Below are 23727 nucleotides of genomic sequence, written 5' to 3'. Positions count from 1 at the left end.
GGGACAATCCATGAACCTAAACTAGTGGACTCATCTTCCCCCTATTTTTATATGAATTCATTAGGCAAGAGCTTCATGTGTGCAAGAATTGAGGTTCAACGGATTTTCTAGGGGAAAAAGTTTACATAAGGGCGCACCTCAAAAATTCATTAGAAGAGATTTGTTTCGATGCTAAAAAAAACCCTCAATTTGACCATCTCAATCTCAAGATGTAAGGATACGAGAAAAAATAGATTTTAAGTCTTGAAAATAATGCATCTTGTAATATATTATCTAGACCGGCAATTTTCAAGATTTTAAGTGTGCAAAGATCTGTTCGATCTACATTATTTTTTAATCTTTAAATTTTATAATTAGGGATAAAAATAAATTTTCAAGCCATTAAAAAGATCCTTGATATTGAAACTAACATCTTTCAGTACTATTTGAAGGTGCGCCTTACTTTGATTGATTAGGGCCTCAACCTTATACAAACCACACTCTTTTCTAAGTAGACTAGGTTCTTATAAAAGTCTTTTCACAGATATAAATTTGGAATGCACATGAAACACAAAGGGCTTATCACTACTTCAGAAGTAGTGAGGAAACTCTAATTCTGGTTTCCAAATCTCGGTAACAAGAGCATCAAAACATGCATTGCTCTCTTGAGTGGTGGAAGATGCGGCTTGGGAAGACGCATACTCCCGAGCTTCAGAAGTGGTGGCTTCTATGGGGGAGCATGAAAGCTGTGGCTCCCCTTATCTTACACTAATTCAGAAGCAGCAGCATGAATAATAACATAGCACTTCTCATTAGTGCTACTATTCAGTGAAGATGCGGCTTCCTGTTATCAAACACGCCTGCAATGTGGGAGAAGTCGTAGATGTCACATGAAATTATCGTCTCTGGGACATTCGCACAGGTCCAGGCACTTCAGGGGCATGAGTAGAAGGACCGCAGTGAGGGGTTGGCATGCTTAGTTTGGGACAAGTCCCATGACTTTACAGCCACTGCATCATCACAAGATGGGAGGCGAGATCAACTCGTGAGCCCTGTACAGAGTGGTTGGCATAGGAGAAGTGCAGCATGCTATACCCACCTGAGGGAACAGCTGCCTGGAATACCGTTCAATTGGGGAGAGGGACACCCAGTGAAGGGGATAAAATTCTCTGACAAGGATTCGTACGCAATGTACTATCTCCATGGATCACAGCGGCCCTGATTTTTATCACTAATTGTTTTCTTATCTCTGTTTAAATCGGAAGAACGACGAGATGGGCATCCTCGATTTTCATTCCTAATTTTTATTCTCATCATATTTCTGAGGTTGGAGAAGTGAAATGGCTCTTTCAATGTTCAACTGCTTCCATGTTCTAATGTCAAAATAATGTTACTTTGTAACCAATAATCAACATTATGGTTGTATTGGAAACCTTAACTAGGACTGTGGCAGACCTGATGTTGAGGCATTGTTCTTGAGTACTTTGGGATTGCCTGTTTGCAGACACTAGAAGTTTTCTTTTGTGAATTGTCTCTTAGATTAGTCTACCTATAGAAGTAACTTTTAGTTTTCAATAAACTTGGTACTATATATTTTGAGTAGGTTAAGTGAAGACTCAATCAAAGGAAGTAGGCTAATTTTTTTCGCCATCTCTCTCGTCTTTTATCGTTGCGTCCCAGGTGCAACATGGCACGTCTTTGAGGCCCTAAATTATTTGTCTGTGCTGCATGGGATTAAATGCTAGTCACATGCAATTTGAGAAGTCGAGGAGAGCTGAGAACCACAAAACCGAAAGGACTGTTTGCAAGTCTATTTTTCAGGACTGTAATTTTCCTTCTAAAATCCATGCTGCTCCAACATATATTCTGGTGCTTCTTATTTAAGTGACAGCCAGAATGAGTCCTATTGGCATCTTTGGATGCTAAATTTTAACCTGGTTTAGGTGTGTACGCACTCGGAAAACACCGGCACATCATGATTAAATCAAAAATACGAATACAGATCTCTATTTAAAGGCAAAAGCGTCGCATTTTAATGAGAACTCAATACGGAAATTGAGATGAACATGTGTAACAGCCAAACTAGGGGTTAAACATTCATATACAAGAAGGGATGCTAATATCAAGCAGCAGTACTGAGACATGAATACAACCTCAACATGAATGCATTTTGGCATCAACCAGATGTGATACAAACAAGCATAGAAAGTGTGATCACATTTTTCTAATTAAAGTCTTTGAAAAACACAAGACGAAAAGGTATCAAAAGGAGTTCCCATTCAAATAAAAAAAAGAAAAGGGATTTTCAGGCCCACCCATGAGTACTGCACACCACCATTTTTACATGCGTTAGGGTATGTAAACCCCTCAAATGTCATTCTGGAAAAGGTTATAAGATTGCTTTAATTTGTTTATGTTATTTATATCAAAGACGTGTAATTTGGAAAAATGAAGTTTAATTCCCCAAAGAAGTATTGGCCCACCGAAAAACAATTTGTATTTTGGAAATTTATTAAACTACATGTAAGATTTATGCTACTTAAAATTCACCCCATATTTTTTAATAGGAAAGTAATACAATGAGAACATTTATTTTTGGTAGAATGAAGTCACAATCACTTTTTGTCCGTTGGATTTTAAATCAAATGGCTGTGAGTGTGTCATTGACTATATTCAAATTTTTTTAAAAAAATTCTCAAACTTCGTGACACAACCCCAAACCGTTCAATTTGAAATTAGATTGCTAGAGGTATTTGTGACCACCTTATAACAAAAATAAATAATCTCATGGTATACAATCCTTTCTTAATAGCCTATCATTCTTTTAATCAAATTTAAAATAATCCATTAAATGACACATCAAAATGAGTTTTGAAATTTATCAAATCACATCATAGGTAAAATGTTTAACAAATCAACTTTTAATGTTTATTTTAATAATTTCCTCTCGTTTTTTTTCTTTTTACTTTGAGCATGTTTAACAGCCTAGCCCCAACCAATCCATTTCAAATTCAAATATGGCAGTTAAAAGTTGATCATGATTTTTTTGTACCAAAAACATAATATCCTCTCAAACTTTTGCAAACCTTTTCATCTCTAATTATGGGTACTTCGCGTACACTCATGACAAGCCCAAATATTTTAATAGGTGCAAGAAAAGAAAAAGAAAACAAGAGAGAAAACAAAGAAAGAAAATGTTTATATAATGTGCCAACCTTATATTATACGGAGTAAGGTTTACCTAAAAAAACCCACTAAAGAAGGTTATTCCTATGCTAGAAAAACCCTCAAATCGATCATCCCAAAGACTTGGAGATTCATAAACATAAAAAAAAAATAGATTTCTAGTCCTAAAAGTAATTTATTTTCTAACACATTGTCCAGACTGTCCATTTTCAAGATTTTAAAGTGTCTATAGATCTGCTTGATCGTCGCCATTTCTAAAACTTTAAATTTCATAATTGGGGGCATTAATAGATTTTCATATCATTGCAAGGCTTGTGACTGAAATTGCATTTTTGGCATAGTTTTGAGGTGCACCTTGCTTCAATAGTATATGGTTGCCACCTTATACAAACCTCACCCAACAAAAAAACAAGGTCTAATGGATTTTGATTGGGTGAAGTCTCAAAAATTTTATTAGGTTATAGAAAGAGAGAGAGAGAGAGAGAGAGAGATGCTGAAAGTAAGTCCTTATTTTTTAAGTAATGTGTAGTGAATTCAAGTAGGTTGGTAAAGTTATATGAATCTTCTTTGTATCCTTAAAAGTTCAAGCGGGCCATATGTCCTTGATCCCCAAATCTACTTTTGTTTATGCTTTTATGAGAGAGAGAGATTATTATTTTATGATTCAGGTGGTTTTCTTGTTTTGGAAAGGTTACAAGCAAAAGATGGAAAAAAGTGTGAAGTATTTCCTCAACAAAGGCTCGTGAAAATCAAATAGCTTTACCATCACTATCATGAAAACCCAAAATTATTGCTGACATTTTTAGAAAGCTGGGCATTCTATGCGGTACTTCATCAAATACTTAATTTTTAGGGTTGTATATTCAGGATTGTTTATCTTCAAAACAAAACAAAAAAATTATGATCAAAATGATCTTTAATTTTTAGATTAGAAATCAAGTGGCCATAAACGTGTCACATTTTTTGAAAAAAAATTTCATAGACTTTGAACACGGTCAATAGCATACCTCTAACAATCAGATGTTATATTTAATAGTTCTCTCCACCTATGAAATGGATAAAAATGGATGGCATGTCTTCATTGAGATTAAAAAAACCATCGTCCAAGGTTTTATTTAAAGTTTTTCATGAGTTTCTTCATCGGGCTTAAGAAAATATGTACCAAAATTCTAGACAGACAAATTCTCATGAGGCCCTCAAACTAGAAGAAGGTAAATCACTGTAGCAGGTAACCAACTATTGTCCCAAACACAAAAACATATTCTAAGTACTTAGGGCTGTTAATGGGTTGCCTCTTGCTAGTCTGGCTTGAAATTTATTTAAGTATATTACATATAATAAATAAATATTTTTCCACATTTATATAGAGCCCAAAACGATTTTGTGGGTCCCAGCTTGGCTTGAGCCTAGTTATTACAAATTTTGACAGACACAGAAACTAAATTTTTGCGCCGAGGCTGCCATAAACTATTTTGGGCTGGGCTCGAGCCAAGGCTAGCTAAGCCAAACCTGGTCCATCAACAACACTGTTTAAAATAAATATAATTTAAATGTCCAAATCACCTTACAAAATCATTAAAGCAGTCAAAACCATCCAATTTCACATTATGATGGTTCCTTTTTATGTTTTTTTCACTCCAGTGTCCCCTCTAAAAATATGTTTGGAAAATAACTAGATTGCCCTAATTTAGATTGACAACTTTAAATAAATAGGGACATTTCAATAATTTAGCCCACCTAAGTAGACATAGCCAAATGATTCCTACCGTGGTTGTTTAAGATTTGCAAATATTAAACATGGATTTACAATGAAAAAATGGTAAGTTTGTTGTTGCTAACAATGAACATAGCTTCATTTTCATGCCGTTTAACTCAAAAGTAATAACAACAACAACAATAACAACAATGCATCTTCCATGTCAAACTTAGGAACTCAAAAATTGATTTCCAATGGAAAAAAATGAGTTCCATATTGCTAACCCTCAATAAAGAGGCGTAAAAATGCCATCCCTCTTATAATAAAAATACTCTTTTTCCTGCCAACTTACCACTACAAAACAAAGATTTTCATTGAAAAAAAAAAGGAAAAAGAAGAGTTTTGCGATCTTATACTTGAAGTCTTGAACATGCAGGGTAAAACAAATATTTTTCTCGTGCCACTTATTTCAAGCATAATATCATATAGGGCAAGCTTTTTCTATTTCCTCTACAGCATAAAACTTATATATTTCTCCTTATCCAACCGTCCATTCTGAATAGACTGCTGAGATGACCCCAATCATAATATATGTGTCTAAATTATTTCAGTTTTTTTTTTAAAAAAATTTTAGAATATATTTTGACAGCAAATTTTGGGAGTTCTCCTCTCTTAAACTCGCACTCGTAAAAAAAAAAAAAAAAAAAAAAAAAATCCCAAAAAATAAAATGATCAAACTACTCTTGATTTTTATATTTTATAAAAAAAAATTAATTTTTTTTTTAAGTGTGCCCCATTGAGAAAATAACACATACCAAATTTTATATTCATACAATTTGCAAAAAAAAAAAAAAAAAAGCTAAATTAAAACGCTCGTAAGGCGTTGGATCCATATCAAACAATCGGTGTACGTGAGAGACATCATATATCTTCTATGATGTAGGGGAAATATCATGATCAATATATTTAAGTAAAAAAAAATATGTTCAACATTTGAAAGCCTAAATAAGCTAGGGTGTCTTGAAAGCCTAAATAAGCTAGGTTTGTCTCACGGGCCGTGAAGTGGGCCTGTGTACTAGATGCCTTGTGTTTAGGCCCTTTGGGATTCCAAACTAGTAGATGCCTTTGTTTAGGCATTTATGGTAATTTGATTATTTTTTGACACACATTTTCAAAAGCTGGCAACATAAAATGCAACTTCAAAAACAATTATCCCATTGTTACATGACAAGACCTATATGGCCCAAGCTACCTCATGTCTATGAAACGTACATCGCATGCGCCATCTCAAATGCTTAATTTCTATACTACCCCTCAATACGATTTAAGCTTCTTTTTTTTTTTTCTTTTTTTTTTTTTAAAAACATTAACACAACTAATTTAAGCATTATTTGTTTAGGTAAGGTATCTAAAGGGAAAAGTTCGTTTGAGTTTGCAACCTTAAAATGTAGAATCACATATGCACTTCAAAAATCTATGGGAAATATTGTTTTATGTTGAAAAACCCTCTAATTGATCATCTCAATATCGATATGTATAACTATGAAAAAAAAAAGCTTTTGAGTCCTAGAAATGGTGCATCTTGCAACACATTATCTAGACCATCTATTTTCAAGATTTTCATATATTTATAAATCTTCTTGATTTTAACCATTTTTAGAATTTAAAATTTTATAATTAGATATGAAAATAGATTTTAAGATAATCCTAAGAATTTTTTACAACAAAATTATATGTTATGATAAAATTTTGAGGTGCGCCTTAATTGGATTGTTTAAGGTTGCAACCTTATAGAAACCGCACCCATACAATTATTTGTAGATGTAACTTCTACCTTGAAGTAAGATACTACCTCTAAAAATTATTTGTAGATGTAACTTCTAACTCAGAGCTTTTATAAAATTTCAAATTTAAGAAATAGTATATTTCATGCCGATTTATAAACACTTAAAAATCAACAGTCTAGATAGCTTATTATAAGATGGAGTATTTTTAAGAATTGAAATTTCTTCTTTTTTTGACCCTCGTATTCACACATCTTGAGGTCGAAACGATCATTTAATTCGTTTCTAAATGTCGAAACCATAGTTAACAAGTTCCCATTTAAAACACTATTTTTTTCAAAAAAATACAAACTTCTTCCCTTTAACTTTATTTCTTCATTAACTTAATATTATTGAATTTTCGAGAAAAGCGCATTGGAGTGCTGAGGGATCCGATAGGAGGGAGTTGAAAATCCCCTTCGCCCTTGGGAAACTAGTCAAGAAAACTCCCCTAGGTTTGTAGTTTAAAGATAAGTACATTAACAATGAGATTAAATTAAGAATCTTGATTTAACAAAAAATTTCATCAAAAATTTCACTAATGAGTTCCTTTAAAAAAAATGTATGAAAAAATACAATCAATATATTCCCCCAAAAAAGTAATCCAAAAAATCATATATCTCAAAATAATAGGTAGAATTAGAAGAAGAATAACCCAATAAAAACTATTTTTTCCATTTTTCTTTAAACCCATAACGTTTTTATAAAGAGCAAGAGAGAGATTCTAAAAGATTTAGGTAGCTAGGAATTTAATGTGAGATTTGAATTTGCTTAAGCATTTTCTTGTTTTTTTTTATATTTAGAGAAGTCTGATTAATTTCATATTCTATTTTTTATTTCATTGTTGAATACAACATAGCATTTTGGATGGACCACTATTTTATATATTTGGGTCTTTGTGTTTATTTTTAATTAAATACAATCCTATATTGATGGTGTTTTCTTTTTTGAAAAATAATAATCATATACCTTGGTTCACAGTACTTGTTGACTGCTAATTAGTTATTATGTTTAGTATTATTGTTGTTGTTTCAAGTTATATTCGCAATAAATCTACAATATGTTTTATGCTGTGAAAACAAAGTAAACATTGGTGTTGGATTTATTGAAAGTTTCAACAAAAAATAGTCTAAGTATTATTCCAATGATACTAATAAGGCTGTGAAATTATTGTTTAATGGCTTTAATATATCTATAAATCATAATCCTATATTGTGTCATCTTTACATATCCTACTTTTTCACTGTTTTGTTAACCAAATCCAAAATATTCACGATTCTATAATTTACCTTATTTGGTGATATGTAGTTTTAACTTGATTTTTTTCATATTTTGAAATAATACAATTTATTATCCGATATTTTGATCTGCCGATATTTTATTATTCGCCAACTTGCTACCTATGATCAAAATATGTGATAGAGGATTTTTGAGGTACGCCTTACTTCAATAGTATAGGGTTGTAGCTTTCTACAAACTTCTTAATTGTTTTTCGGAGGATGGAATGTCTAGAGACATAGCATTTTGCTTTTGTACAGTAAGCTGAAATTGCCAACTCAACTCTCTCTCTCTCTTCCTCTCTCTCTCTCTCTCTCTCTCTCTAGGTTTCGATCACGCCCTTTCCACCCTAGAAAACAAGGTATGAAAGCTTGTACATTTCTCTCTCTATAATTCTATGAATACGTACAGATTGAATGGTTAAATTTCTTTTCAACGTTTGGGCCTTTATCTCTATATTAATTTTGCTGTTTTTTAATCTGTGAATCATGAATCAAAGTTGATGGGTTTTGGTAATTAGAGCTGAGGAGTGGCTGGAGATCGAAATTGAGAGGGATCAGTCGAAATTCAGCTTGTTTGTTGGCTTTACACATGGATTTTGGAGATGGGTCTCCTAGATCTAGATCAGAGGAGAGAGAGAACGATGAAAACAGTGGTGAGAACCCTGAAAATCCCATGAATTCTTGTGAGAGAAACCACCAAGACAACAAAGGTGAGAACCCAGAACTCCCCATGTGTTCTAGTGAGAGAGAGAAGAACGATAGCACAGGTGAAAGCCCTGGAAAAAATCCCATGAGTTTTAGTGAGAGAGGAAATGAGGAAAAGGAAGAAATTTTAGAGATTTCCAATGAAAGCACATCAGAGATTAGCAGTTCTCGTTTAGCAGTGGACGAAGGTCCAGAGAATTTGAGTGAGAGAGAAAATGATCACACCTTAGGTGAAAGTGCCGAAAATCCCATAAATTCTAGCGAGGGAGACAAAGAAGAAAAGGAAGGGGAAGAAAGCCCAAAAACCCCCAAAAATTTCAGTGGAAGAAAGGAAGAAACAAATGGATCGAATTCTGTAATTAACCATGGTCCTGAGAAGAAGGTGGGCGTCGAGACCTCGGTAAATAGTACTGGGTCTCATGTGGGAGAATCAATGGGAAGCGATGATAATTTAGAGAGAGAAAGAGGGAACTCCATCGAAAACACTGGAAAGGAAACTGGGTCGCCTTTGGACCGGTCCGATGTCAAGACAAAGGGAGCAGGGTTGAGGAAATGGAGGAGAATTAAGAGAGAAGTTGCAAAAGATGGAGATTCATCTCAAGATTTGCATAGAGTGCTTAAGCGAGACTTCTCCATCGTTGAACAAATCAAAGCAGGCTCGGTTAAAGTCTTAAGTCATGAGGAAAAGGTGAAGAGTGAGGGCTCAATTGGCTCTGCAAATTCTACACTTGGTCTAAATCTGGCTCCTGGTAAAGCCATATTTGTAGCTGGTAGTGACTCTGATAATAGTGAGGATCGAAGTAGCAAGTCTTCTACAGCAGCTAGTGTTTCTAAATCAAAACCCAGCATGAAAGAATTTAGCAGCAAGTTCATTTCGAAAGAGAAATTGAAAACCCCAATTAGAACTATGGGGAGTAATCCTCAAAGGACGAGTCTTCAGCGCAAAGATTTGGTCGATGCTAGTAAGAAGCTTAGAGCGGATCGAGCTGGTTCCAAAAGTGGGAAAATTGAAAAGGAGAAAGCAAATATAGATAACCACCATGTTGAGGAGGAAGGTTCATCTAGTGTGGAGTCTGATTTGCGAAGCTTGTTCGGGGTTGGAGCTTCAGCAAGTAGTAATTCTCTCTATAAAAGCGGTAGTTTCAGTGCTCTTAGTAATGGGAGGTGGGTTGAGATGGAAAGAAACCTATGGTCTTTGAATTATGGCGAGGAGAATGCAAGCTATGAGCATCAGAGTGGTGAAGGTTCCCAGATGATCCATGAAGGTCATGGTGGTTCTCAATCTAAAGAAAATGGAGGTGAAATTGATTGTGAGTTGAGAGAGAGTGAGAAGGAGGAATGCGTGGGGGGCTCTGAGGGGCACTCGAATGGGCAACATCTGCCACAAATCAACCCGGATTCATTAGAGCAGTCACTCATTCAGCTCCAGGCTGCGCAAGAAGCCCTTGAGAAAGGTCTGCTTCTTTTCTTGTTTCTTAAGTCATCCAATTCATTTTGTTTATTTAATGTTGCTAAAGTGACCCTCTCCTCCAAGGTTATTTTGGTAACTAAAGTTGACTTCACTATAATTGGGGCTTCATGAAAGTATGTCAATCAAATTAGGCTGTAGCTATAGATGCATCATTATATGTTCACAACTCTCTTGAGGTAATGTACTATGTTTGAGAAATAGGATCTAACTAGTTCTCATAACATTTGCTTGTGTGAATTTCTGTCATGCATTCAGGTTTCCCCGCCACTGTGGGATTTATATTTGACAGGTTTGAATTTGTGTGTTATTAAGAGATATCAAACTCGTGTTGTTTTAGCTGGTCTTAGGCCTTTTGTCTTCTCTGTGGATTTTGTTATGAGGACGATGCCTTGATTTTTTGGGTAGTGTCGCTCTTTCATGCCAGAAAGTCCTCTTCAATTTGGGTTTGTCTGATTTGTTTTAGAATATGAAGGGGTCTAGGTTGTGCTTTAGTTGTTCTCTTCTATTCTTTTGGGTGTTGGGTATGTAGGTTTGAGAGAGTGGGATAGATACAACCATTTGGAAGCCTCTTGTTCTGTGTTCTCTTTACGAGCAGGAATTCATTGTCACTAATTTCTATTGGACTTTCTTCTTAGTCTTGGCTATAGTTCCTTGTTTGGCCATTCATGTATATCTTGGTTGCTAGATGGTTTTGTACTTAATTTTTACGTTCTCTGTTCATCTATGGTTTGTCAAGGTTGCTGCCTTTATGCTTATAACTCAGAGTTTTGGAATGCTCAAAATGATGAATTACTGGTAAAAAAAAAAAGCTCATTCTACTAATTGGATGGAGGCCACTTAGCAGTGGGAAATCTCCTTTTACCAGGCCAATCCTTTCAGTTTTGCCTCGACGTCCAAAAGCTAGGTGATTGATTATGGTCTATACGGGTCTTCTGGTTAGGCACATCAGCTGATTATCATTTCATTTTGATGAAAAGATGAAGTTTCAAATTATATGATGTGTTGGGGTAATCTTTAACTTAAATTGATCAGGTTTTTTATGAGTTTTAGTTTGTGCTTAAATTTTGTTTGAGATTCTGTTTTTCCTCAGTATTTGTCATCACAGTACTTCACCTATGGAAAATAGGTTATTTTGGCTGCAATGCAAAATACGTATTGGGTGCCACTTTAGTAATGTGAAAACAATATCAGTCAAATTTAGTTTGTGCTCCAAGGATGGTGCTCATAAAGACAGTTTTGTAGGAATTGTGTGTCTCAGACACATTTTATTAGCCACCTTTAAATTTGCATTTTGGTGGTTTTGGGCCTATGTTCTTTCTTAACTTATGCTTGTCCTGAAAATGTTTTTGTTCATTAATGTGGAAGGTCTAACAATTTCAGTCACAAACCTAGTCATGGTTTGCCTAATTAAATTTTGACATACACCCAATCCTTTGGTAACTGTAGTTTTAATTATTTGAAAATATCAGGGAAGGTATAATGCTAAACATGAATGTGAATGCAGTAGGATTAGTTTGGCTAGGTATGGGACATAGTTAACTGTTTGGAAATTTTGATTTTTCTGTTGTCCTTTCTTAGCTGGGCTTGTAAACGCTAGTCTTTTCTGAAACTACAATAGCATGTATTGTGTGACAGATATCATACCTTACTATTCTCAATGGTTGATGCATATATCGAGTATGTAATTATGCCAGAACTGGTCGACAAACTTGAAAATGATGGATCTGGTCCAATCCATTGAGAGCAATTAGAAAGAAAAAAGAAAAGAAAAATACTGAAACTTATGTCATAAAAGTTAAGAAGAGATGTAAGAAATGCATATATTAGCAAAAGAAATATAAAAAATGCATATTTTCTTTTTGTGGGTATATCAGAGTTGGGTGAACCTGGGAATACTGCTGCATTTTTTAACATTTGATCCATCAAGGCAGTGTCTGAATCCCAGAAAAAGAAAATGGACTGCATATATTCAAATTATCTTATATTATAAAATTATATTTTAAGTATAGCAATGAGAAAATATAAAAATTACATCAAATTAAATGCCTAATTTAGTAAAAAAATTAGTTTATATATAAAACATATGCTGAACTCAAATATATGATTTCGATAAGCTTGAGACTTTGGTAAGTTTAATTCATCAAATCATATTGTATTGACTTATGAGGTGTCGTAACATGTAGAAAATAAAAAATTGGGGGCAATTTAAGATGTGGCAGTAGTAAGTGTCAACTATATGACCTGAATGGTCCCTATAAGTAGCATAGAAAGAAGTTACTAGAGCAAAAGATAATTCAAAAGTCTTTATTACAAATGCAACTGGCCCATGACCACCCTCAAAGCTAAAGAGGGCAGCCATCTATGTCACCCATACATGCTCTAAGGGCGTTGTTCCAATTCAAACCAGTTGGTGGCCAGTTTACCTATGGTATTTATGACATTTTGAAGTTTTTTTACATATTCTTTGAATTTTTTTTCTTTTTTTAGTTTATCATAATTGTCATTTTCTTCTTTCTATGGCCTCTCATATGATATTTCAAACGAATTTATGATCATAATACATTGATTCTATTACATCATCCTCATCAACATCATTAGAGTCTTTTTCCAACTATTTGGGGTTGGCTACACAAATCCAAAGCTTGGTCCACCCATTCTGATCTATCAAGGGTCATACCCTCAGTGAGGCCACAAGTCACTATATCTTTTCTCACTACTTTCAACCATATCATTTTGGGCCTATCCTTTGCCCTTTTTGAGCCTTCTACTTGAACCAATCCGTACCTCTCAATATGTGTTGTATTGGGTTTATGCTGCACATAGTGAGCCCACTTAAGTCTACTTTCTCTTATCTTATCACCTATTGGCGCCATACCTAGAATGTATTCATTTTGAAATTGGTTCTATTACATAATATTTTTAATTTTTAAAGATTTCCTTGTTGTTTTTATAGTTTTGGTTGTTTAAAAATTCGAACTCAGTGGCTGACTTGAACATTGCCAAAATTTTGTTGCCTCAATGAGTTAAACAGTAAACCCAGAAAATGCTGCAAGTTTTTCAATATTATGTGAAAATTTTTAAAAATTGATGTCCGAATAAACCCAGCTCAACAACTATGCAACCACAATGATACCGGTCTAGAAGAGGCCATTTGTCACTCGATTAACCAAAAAGCACTATTTAAAAGGAAATTCTCTGGCTATGAAAGTCAAGTATTGAATATCTCAAGTTGACTCCGCGAGTTCAGGTTTTCCCTTTTTTTCTTTTTTTTGGGGGGGGATGTGGGGGGTGCAGTCCAGTTGTAGGTTTCAAGCTTAAACTTCAACAGACAAGCTGATGCCCAATCCTATTTGTAAACAAGATTTTATTCACCTTTATTGAATGAGTCTGCTACACGAGTCAATAATGGCCTGCTGAGGCCCTCCTCAGCTTTGACTAAACCCCTAATTGCTGTAGGTTGGGATTCGTTGAACCATACTTGTGGTATCATAGGATTTTTTATACTGGACTAATTGAAAATTATGACTCCTTTAGCTTGTCCATTTCGAGGTAATAAAGTCTTTTCTTTCTTTTTTTAATGTTTTCTTTGGACTAAGGAAGCTTTGTAAGATAGATATCTATGCCAAAGATTACATGCTCCTTAGGGAGCATAATGTACATTCGCTCCCTTGGGTAAAACCTAATAATCTCCTTAGGGAGCATAATGTGCATTCGCTCCCTTGGGTAAAACTTATCTAGGAGTTACTTTATGACTCCAAATTTTGGAGATGTAACCTCCTTAAACTAGTGCCCATCTCAACAGGAAAAAAAATAACGTCTTAAGATTGAACAGAAAGCATCCTATATTTTGGACGGATGAGTCCGAGTGTTTTTAGTTGTTCAATTTTTTTTTTAAAATACTCATTTGGTTATTCTAAAGTGGATCCGGAAATTTTAAACTGAGAAAATCCTCCTAAGCAAGTCTCTTGCCTGAGGGAGTAAGTGCTACTGGTGGAGCACGCTATATGCCTTCCATTTCTAAATTTATATAATAAGAATTGCCATTAATTTAAGAAAGTTAGTTGAAAAGGAAATGGTAACTTTTAGAAGAATGTATTTAACTTGAATGGTCTTATGATATTTAATTAATTAATTACAATTTTAACTTGAAAACATTTGGAGATATAATAATAGTTGATAATATTTGGTTCATTAGCCATGTTGATAAACAAAGCTATCGAAGTCTACTAACTGCAGTAAAATATATTAAACTTTATTTAATAAATCAACTGAATCTGATATCTTTCACGTAAAGATCTTTTTGAATCTTGGTATCTTCCCTCCAAAGAACTTTATGAATCTTGATATCTCCCCCCTAAAAATCTTTGGGGTTCTTTCTGTATTCATTGACTGGCAGGGGGATAACTGTATCTTGTAACTGGTAGAAAGATAGTCTTACTGTTGCATTCTTTTTTAATGAGATTTTGATATAGCTGGGGCTTTAATTGCAGAAATTGAAAAAGTGGGTGAAATCGGAAAGGAAGCCAATTCTCAACCATCCAGTTCTGGTGTTGAATCTGGTTCATCTGAGCTGAATCAGAGGATAATTCTCTTAGGGCACAAATTAAAACAAGCATCTGCAACAATCGAAGCCAAAGATGTCAAAGTTCAAGAGCTTGAAGCCCTCTTAAACGCAACAGGTTCATCTAAAAACCCAACAGGGAACAGCTTTCGGCCAAATTCACCAGAAAATCAAATGGGGAGCAACCTCGACAGAGATATGGAACTGGAGCTCGAGCTTCTGTTTGAGGAGAAGATGAGGGCTGAGATAGAGTATCTGATGATGAAGAAAACAACCCAAAAACTCGAGAAATCGGTTCTCGATTCCCTCTCTCTCCTGGAGGAGAAGGAAAGTTTGATTGCAGAGCAGGCTCTAGTGGTTGCAAAGTTGAAGGAGAAGGAGGTGCAGGCTTTTGGATTGGAGAAAAAGGCAAAGAAATTGGAGGCTTCTTGCAACGAGTTGTTAGAGAGAGAGGAGGTTCTAAAGTTGCAGTGTAAGGTGTGTAAGCTTGGCGTCTGTTGTTTCTCACAGTTGTTTTTGCTTTGTGTTGCATTTGCTGTGTTCATATCGCAGCTGTTGCCCCAGTATCAAGGGACCGTACCCACTTGAGAGACGAATGTCTTTTTTGGCTTGTGTAATTTGTTTATTAAATGAAGTTGGTGTTTTTTTTTTTTTTTTGCCTTGAATCATTGTTGGGTCTCCCCCTTTGTTAAATGGTGATAGAGAGAGAAAAGATTCAAAACGACCATTTATGTTTGTTAAATAATGGGGTTTCATAGGAATTAGGATTGAGGTAAGTTAAACAATTAGGGGAATATGATTTAGATTGGAGTGGAGAAAAATATTCAAAATGTTTTGATATTAGGATTAGTATACAATAAGATTTTATTTTTTGTATAAAAAGGTCACCATCACCTTTAACTATTAGATGTGAAATATGACGGTTTAAAGTGTATCATAATGTGAAAAAATTTTATTTAGGACTTTATGTCCACACCTCCAATCACTCGATTTTACATTTAAAGACTGATAATAATTGTGACTTTATTATATCAAAAGCAAATAGTTTCAATGTATACATTTTTTTTTAAAATATCGGTTTCTTCCTAATTAGGTTTAAGATGGAAATGATGAGAGAGAAATAGAGGGCAAATTGGAACCTACTAACAAATGAAAATTATGGAAAGATTAATTTAGGAATACCTTTATATGTTGTTCTACATTAATTTATTATATAATGTATAGTTGTGATAATGTGTGACATTTTGATCGGCTTATTTAATTGAATAACTATCGCGCTTTAAGATGCCTTTGAGTTATGGAAACAATTTTTTTAGTCCCCCGACTCATACTATTCTCGTGCGGGTTCCTTGTAGTACGTATTTTTTATATAGATCTTGTTCCCAAATTTGTAGAGATCCATGATCTATACTATGATAATCGTGAAAATAAAAAATAAAATAAAATATTAAAATAATTTTGTAATTTTTTTCTTCTTATCCATTGGAGAGAAATCTTTACTTGTAGAGGTTCATCTTAAACATGAACATTGGATAGAAATCTTTAGTTGTAGAGGTTCATTTTAAACATGAACATTTGTAAGTCAAGCAAGTTAGCGTGTCCGCTGACTCATAAAACATTTTTCCTTATATTATAGGGATTGTAAATTATGAGACTGTTCATCTTTCTTACAAAATGGTCACAATTTCTCCCAAAACGTTAAATGTCAAATTAGATGCCTTGGTTTGTCACAAAGTTGAGAAATTATTTTTTTCATGAACTTTGAGTGTAGTTAATATATGCTAACAACCACTCTCGATTGGAGATTGTGACCTCTTAGTGCTAAAAGTGAATGGCCTCTTTGTATATTTTTTTAAAATTATAGACGTGTAGTGATACACAAAAAGCATGTCCAATGAATTATGAGGTTTTATAGGATCAAGATAAAAAAGGAAATAAAAACATAATTATGGGGTTATTTACTATCAAGATCAAATAGATATCGGTCTTGAAATGCATTAAATTATAGTGAATCAAGTTTTCTATAAATTAAGATAAATAAGAAAATAAAACATATTTCCCAAAAAAAAAAGCAAAAAAGAAAGTAAATGGGGTTTTTGAGTTTTTAAAGATCAATATCAAATGCTATCAATTTCAAATTTCATTTAAATTATGTGTGTGGACACATATAAGCTCGCCCATTTATTAATGGGGTAAATTACAATCTAAATATTTATGAGATCTCTTAAAAAAAAGTTGGATCGTACTTAAATTTGGGTATATTGCGCTTCTTGATATGTACGATCTTTTGGCATATGCCACATAAGAGATCGACAACAAGAGCGAGAGAAATTCTACAAGATTTTAAAAAAAGCATTGAATTTCTATTTTATAAGGAAATGATAAAAAAAAAAAACGTGATTTAGATTGAGGCCAAGTACTCATCTCACATATTCCATTTCATCTTCATCATTAAGGGGAGTGATTAACCTGATAAACACGAATGAAGTTTAAAATATACACTGAACCAACAGTGACATCTCAAATAGCAAAATATTGTACATTATTACGAAAGTGGGATATTTGTGAAGAATTAAGATAAAGCCAAATCAAACATTCAAGAGAGAGAAAAAATTCAATAAAAAAAAGAATAAATTATATAAAGGTGAGGCCCTAAACAATCAAATTAAGGTGCACCTCAAAGAATCACCGGAAGAGATTGTTTCGATACTCAAAAATTCTCAATTTGATGAGCTCGACTTCAAAATATATGGATATAAGAAAAAAATGGATTTCAAGTCTTGAAAATAATGCATGTTGTACTACATTTTCGGACCGTCAATTTTCAAAATTTTAAAGTGTTTATAGATAAGGCCATCACAAAGTTTTTCATTAGTGAAATAACATCTTTCCACACTATTTGAAGGTGCACTTTACTTTTGATTGTTTAGAGCCTTGGCCTTATACAAACTACACCCATAAAAAACGTCTAAGTGAGAAACTAAATCACCCCAAAGAAGAAAAGGAAATATGAATATTAAAAACTAAATATACCCTTATAAAGTAAAAATATTAGATATTGGCATATTAGATATTGGCCACCCTAATCAGAGGAGAAAGTTTCACCATAATTTTCGTAAGCCTACTTATGAAAATGTAGGGTTATGCATTGCTTTTGTTAGCTATTTTTTCGACGATATTTCAGTGGAAGATGCAGTTAGCATGCAAGCTTGGCAATACATATATTTTTTAAACATAATTTTATCCTAATTTTTAAAGAATATATAATCTTTAACATAGAGATCATAAATATGATAATTTTTTTTAACTAGAAATAATAATTATATTAAGAAAACATTTGGACCGTTAGTTACAATTGTTTTTAGATGGACCACTTATTTGCATCCATCTTTAAAATGGATGCTTTAGACCTCTGGACCATATATTGTAGAAATGCAGTCCCGACGCATGAAACAATTGTTCTTCAGTGAATAATGGCCGGCGGTCACCATCCTTACCTTCTTAGTGGTGATTGGCATGCCAATATTTCATGCCGAAATTTCAGCAGATATGACATAAAAATAAATAAAAAGTGAGGTGCTTTTTAATGCGAATTTATCGAAAGTATTTAGATATGAATTATTTAACATTTCATTTATTATTATTTAATTTAAAACTCATAAAATGAGTTAGAATAGTTGATATAAAAAATTAATCAAAATACGTTTAACTTGTCGATTATTTAACACTTTACCCATTTTCAACTATTTCAACTCATGGCAGATGTATTTTGATAATTTTTTTTAATATTAAATATAAAATACATTAAATGTTTAATAATTAATGTCATAAGAAATTTTTTATCAATTTCATTAAATAATTGACAATCATGACTTAAAGTAGTTGATATTTTAATAGTATATTAATTAAGGGTGTGGTTTACCCTAACAATGAAAGCAAGGTACACATCCAACTTTTAGATGCAAATTTTTTTTGAGGGGTCATTCAATGGAGAAGACAAGCCTCTACCCATTTTTTAAATAGTTTAGGATTTAGTTTACTTTTGAAGGTGTTAGTGAGGTAGTGTAGGTGGAATGAAAACTACATGATGACTAGGGTATGGGGGTGCTACCACCACGACCCCAGTAAAAAATTCTCAAGATAATGCGAGAATCTATTTTTATATTTAATTACAAAATTTCAAACTTTAAACATATTTCAAATCAAGTAGATCTATAAATGCTTAAAAATATTGAAAATGGATGGTCTAGATAATGTTGCCAAATGTATTATTTTTGAGATTTGAAATCTCTTTTTTTCTTCGTATCTATACCTCTTAGGGCAAGCTTTCTATGCTTCCTTACAGCATAAAAATTATGGGAAAGCTTTCTATGTTCCCCCTATAATATAAAAGTTCTATCCTCCCCTTATCCAACCATCCATGTTTTAATGGAGGGTTAAGATTGCCTCATTCACAATGTCACGTCTCTATATTGTTTTATTTTTAATTTTTTTTGTAACTTTTTTTTACACCAAATTTTTTATGTCTATTCCTCTATTAAACTCTCACTAACAAAAAATATAAAAAAAATATTTTCAATAAAATAAAATAACCAAAATACCCATGAAAATTTTAAGGGGTATTTTGGTCATTATTTTTTATCAAAATTTTATTGTTAATATTTTTTATAGCTGCACCCCAATGAGAAGTTTGCACATACCAAATTTCATATTCAGAAAATTTGTATTAAAAAAACTAAAAATAAAATACTTTAAGACGTTGGATCTAATATCAAACGGTGAGTGGCTCTCTTGATAAAAAATGGACCGCTGGATGGTAGGGGGAAGATAAACTTCTATGTTGTAGGGGGAATATAGAAAGCTTTTCCAAAATTTATATACTTCCCCTTAACCAACCCTCCATTCTGAATGGAGTGCTAATATTGCCCTAATCACAATGTCATGTATCTACACTATTTTATTTTTAATTTTTTTCTATAAACTATTTTGACACTAAATTTTGAACGTCCAATCCTCTATTAAACTCACACTAGTGAAAAATATAAAAAAATATTTCCAATAAAATAAAATTACCAAAATACCATTGAAAAATTCAAGGGGTATTTTGGTCTTTATATTTTATCAAAAAATTATTTTTAATATTTTCTATAGGTGCGCCCCAATTATAAATGACACGTACCAAATTTCATATCCATACAATTTGTATAAAAAAAGCTAAAAATAAAATACTTTAAGACATCAGATCTAAAATCAAACGGTGAATGGCTCTCTTGATCAAAATTGGATGGCTGGATGGTAGGGGAAGCATAGATTTTTTATGGTGTAGAGGAAGTATAGAAACCTTTCCCTACTTCTTAATGTCCAGATGATCAATTAGATGTCTTCTATTTTAAGGTGTCAAACTTACATAAACTTTTTCCATTAATAAATAGGTGACATATTAAATAGTTGATATTTTTAAAATTATTTTATACATTTAATGTTTTCTAATAAAGTATGTAAATTATAGTTCGGTGGAAGCATACAATAAATTTAATCCCTGGGATAGATAACTTGGGAGGAATTTTTCAAATAAGAAATTTTGTACACCACCTAAGAATCACTAGACGATTATTTTTAAGACTTGGTTAACGTGCGGCCAAGCCCGCACGTGTAAAAATGCGGGCCCCCTTAACAAATTTATTCTTGAAATATAATTCGATCCTAATTTTTAGAATCTATATAATATTTAACATGGAGATCATGAATATGGAAAAATAAATAAAATTTGAAAACTAAAAATAATAATTACATTAATAAAATATTGGGATCGTTAGTTTCAATTGTTTTTAGATGGGCCACCTATTTGTATTGATCTTTAAGATGGATGCTTTATATGCATATTGTACAAATGTTGTCCAGCCTGCATGAAACAATTGTTCTTATTTTTAAAAAAGAAAATTTGAAATTTAAGTTTTCGCACACTTAGATCTTACCGCATAGTTTAATCTTAAGACATTAATATATAGATTGAAGATGTTATATCCCTAAATTTTAGATCTTATAATGATTGTTAAATTAGGTTTTACCTGAGGAAATAAATGGACAGTATGCTTTGGTGGGAATACAAAATTGTTCGACTTCTTAAAATATCCATGATTCAGCGCTTAAGGAGATATTCGATGGAGTAAATTTTTTGGTGAGAGAGAGTAGTTTCTTTTTGGAGACAGAGAAGATCTTCTCCTACTAAATTTTTTCTTTGGACAAAGTGAGCTCACTTTTTTGGCTTCTTTTCATAGACTCCTAAAGTAGTCCCATTTCACATTTCTCATTCAATTCTCACACACAATACTTGCAACATTTCCATGTTTATATCCTGCATTCTGGGCCTCTTACATAATTTTCTTAATTTTAATTCAAATAATTATTATAAAATTAGCAATAGAAGAAGTGGTGTTTATTCCGAGTCGGCTCGCCGATTCCAGTACTCAAGATTCCCCTAAAACGTTTTCAAGAGAGAGAGGGAGAAAATTGAAGACTAGAAAGTCGTCAAGTCTGAGTGAATCATCTGGTTCTAGGCAATTCGAGCGATTTCTTTGTTTTGGACCAAGTTTATCCCCCAATCCAGGCGGCACGAAATTTTAAGAGAGAGAGTGTGGTGAGGGAGAGAGTACTCGTTGCGTCTATTGCCTTTGTTTATGTGAGACCCATATTATTGGCAACATTTACCGTATTGCACAACATTTATGAATAGGACACGGTTTTTATGAGTCCATGTAGAAATAAGTCACCTCTTAAAAATCTACTTTTGAGATGGATTTTTGGACTTAATTTTTAAAGACATGGAGATAATAAATATGAAGAAATAAATAAATTTTGAAAAATAAAAATAATAATTCTATTAAGAAAACATTTGGTCTGTTAGTTTCAATTGTGTTTAGATAGACCACCTATTTGCACCCATCTTTAAGATGGATGCTTTATACCGCAAGGACCGCAAATGTAGAAATGCGGTCCCCACCACATGAAACAATTTTCCTTATGAATAACACACATATACCCACATTCCTTGTATTTTATGTACTAACTAGAAATTCATAAAAAACAAACGTATTGGCAACATTTATGAATACCCGCATACACCCATATTATTCAGGCCACGTCTAGTTGGACCTAGATCCATATCCGAATAGTATTTGGGTCCAAATTTTGGACCTAAACCCAATCTTTCAGGTACAAAATTTAAACCAATATCCAGACCCGAGGTGGGATCCCGAGCCTGGTCGGATCCATTGCCACCCCTAAATGAGAGTGAACATGAGAGTGTGTGTGTGAGAGTGAGAGAAAGAGAGTCATAATTTGGTGGGTAGCTTTCTAGGCTCACGAGAAACCGTAGGGGAGCTTAAACCAACTTTTCTCTCACAATGCTCAGTTGGAAGTTTGAAGAGTCAGTCAAGGCAACAACAAAAGGGAAATGACACCTTAATACGCAGCAAAAACCACACCTCAGTGATGCATGAACCAGACTTTAATTAGAGAGAGACTAAACAAAACAAAAACCACTCCTCATGAACAAGACTTAATTGAGAAGGAGAGACTAAACAAAAGAATTAATTAGAGGGAGACTAAACACAACAAAAACCACTCCTCAGTAATGCATGAACAATATTTAATTGAGAGAGAGACTAAACAAAAGAAAAAGGACCCAGTTTATATACGACCGCATATGTAGAAATGCGGTCCTGTTAATAAATCTATTTTTGAGATGGATTTTAAAACTTAATTTTTAAGGACATGTAATCGAGATCATGAATATGAAAAAATAGGTAAAATTTTAAAACTAAAAATAATATTTCTAGTAAGAAAACATTTGGACCATTAACTTCTACTTTTTTTAGATGAAGCACTTACTTGCATCCATCTTTAAGACAGATGTTTTACACTTTTTGGGCCACATATGTAGTCATGCGGTCCAGCCCGCATGAAATAATTTTCCAAAGGAAAGTGAGACTTAATTCCTAACTGATGCATGAACTAGACTTTTACAGAGAGAGAGAGAGAGAGAGAGAGAGAGAGAGAGAGAGATGAGGTGTATTTGAAGCTTTAATAAGAGAGAGAGAGAGAGAGAGAGAGAGAGAGAGCGCGATGAGGTGTATTTGAAGCTTTAATAAGAGACTGTAGTGAGAGAGGAGGAGGTGTATGTGAAATTCAGGTGCATCAGAGATAATTCAGTGTGATCTTTGGAAGTAGGAGAGAGAGAGAATAGAAAAGCCTTTGTAATTTCAAGAGTTGGAATTACACTCATAAGGAGAGGAAAATTCATTCTCATCAAAATTAGAGTTGGGGTGAGAGAATCTAAAAACATTTGTGATTTCAAAAAATGGGGAGATAAATTCTTTAGGTGGGTACCAGAATTTCCAAAAATAGAGAGAGAATTAAACTCATGCTTATCGCTTAACGTGTTTTTAGTGCGACGATTTAATCGCTTCGACTAAAGGAAAAAGTTTATATAAGGTTGCAACTTTAAAATGCAGAATTAACGTGCATCTAAAAAATCCATCATAAAATGGTTTTTTGATGTTAGAAAACTCTCTAATTGAATATGAAAAGGAAAAAAAAAATAGTGTATCTTATCTGACCATCTATTTTCAAAATTTTCAAGCGTTCATATATCTATTTGATTTGAATCATTTTTAGGGTTTAAAATTTTACAATTAGATATCAAAATAGATTCTCAAGAATTTTTTACATCATTAGAATAATATTTATAATACATTTTGGAGGTGTGCTTTAATTTAATTCTTACATTAGAATTATATTTATGATACATTTTGGAGGTGTGCTTTAATTTGATCGTTTAAAGTTACAACCTTATACAATCTCGCATTCGATTAAATAACCTAAAAATCAAGCCACAAGTATGCTACAAAACATAAGATACCTAGAGAGAGAAAGAAGTATTACAAGTAGAAAAAGGCAAAATGAAAAAGAAAATAAGATACCTAAAACCCATACTATTCTTTGACCAGTTGAGTGTGGCGACTGAA

General features: G+C 33.2%; 1 protein-coding gene across 1 annotated transcript; it reads left to right on the top strand.

The window, feature by feature from the left end:
• The first annotated feature begins 8811 nt into the window (after positions 1 to 8811).
• WIP2 (WPP domain interacting protein 2) lies at positions 8812 to 15353 on the top strand. Its single transcript, XM_011629914.3, has 2 exons — positions 8812 to 10123; positions 14631 to 15353. The coding sequence occupies exons 1-2, from the start codon at positions 9103 to 9105 to the stop codon at positions 15287 to 15289; spliced, it is 1680 nt and encodes a 559-aa protein (XP_011628216.2). The 5' UTR covers positions 8812 to 9102; the 3' UTR covers positions 15290 to 15353.
• The last annotated feature ends 8374 nt before the right edge of the window (positions 15354 to 23727 follow it).

Source organism: Amborella trichopoda, chromosome 10 (assembly GCF_054954075.1).
Source record: "Amborella trichopoda isolate Santa Cruz 75 chromosome 10, AtrichopodaSantaCruz75HAP2 v2.0, whole genome shotgun sequence".
NCBI classification, from domain to species: domain Eukaryota; kingdom Viridiplantae; phylum Streptophyta; class Magnoliopsida; order Amborellales; family Amborellaceae; genus Amborella; species Amborella trichopoda.
Note: the sequence above shows the minus strand (reverse complement) of the source record. Positions and strands in the feature narration are given on the sequence as shown.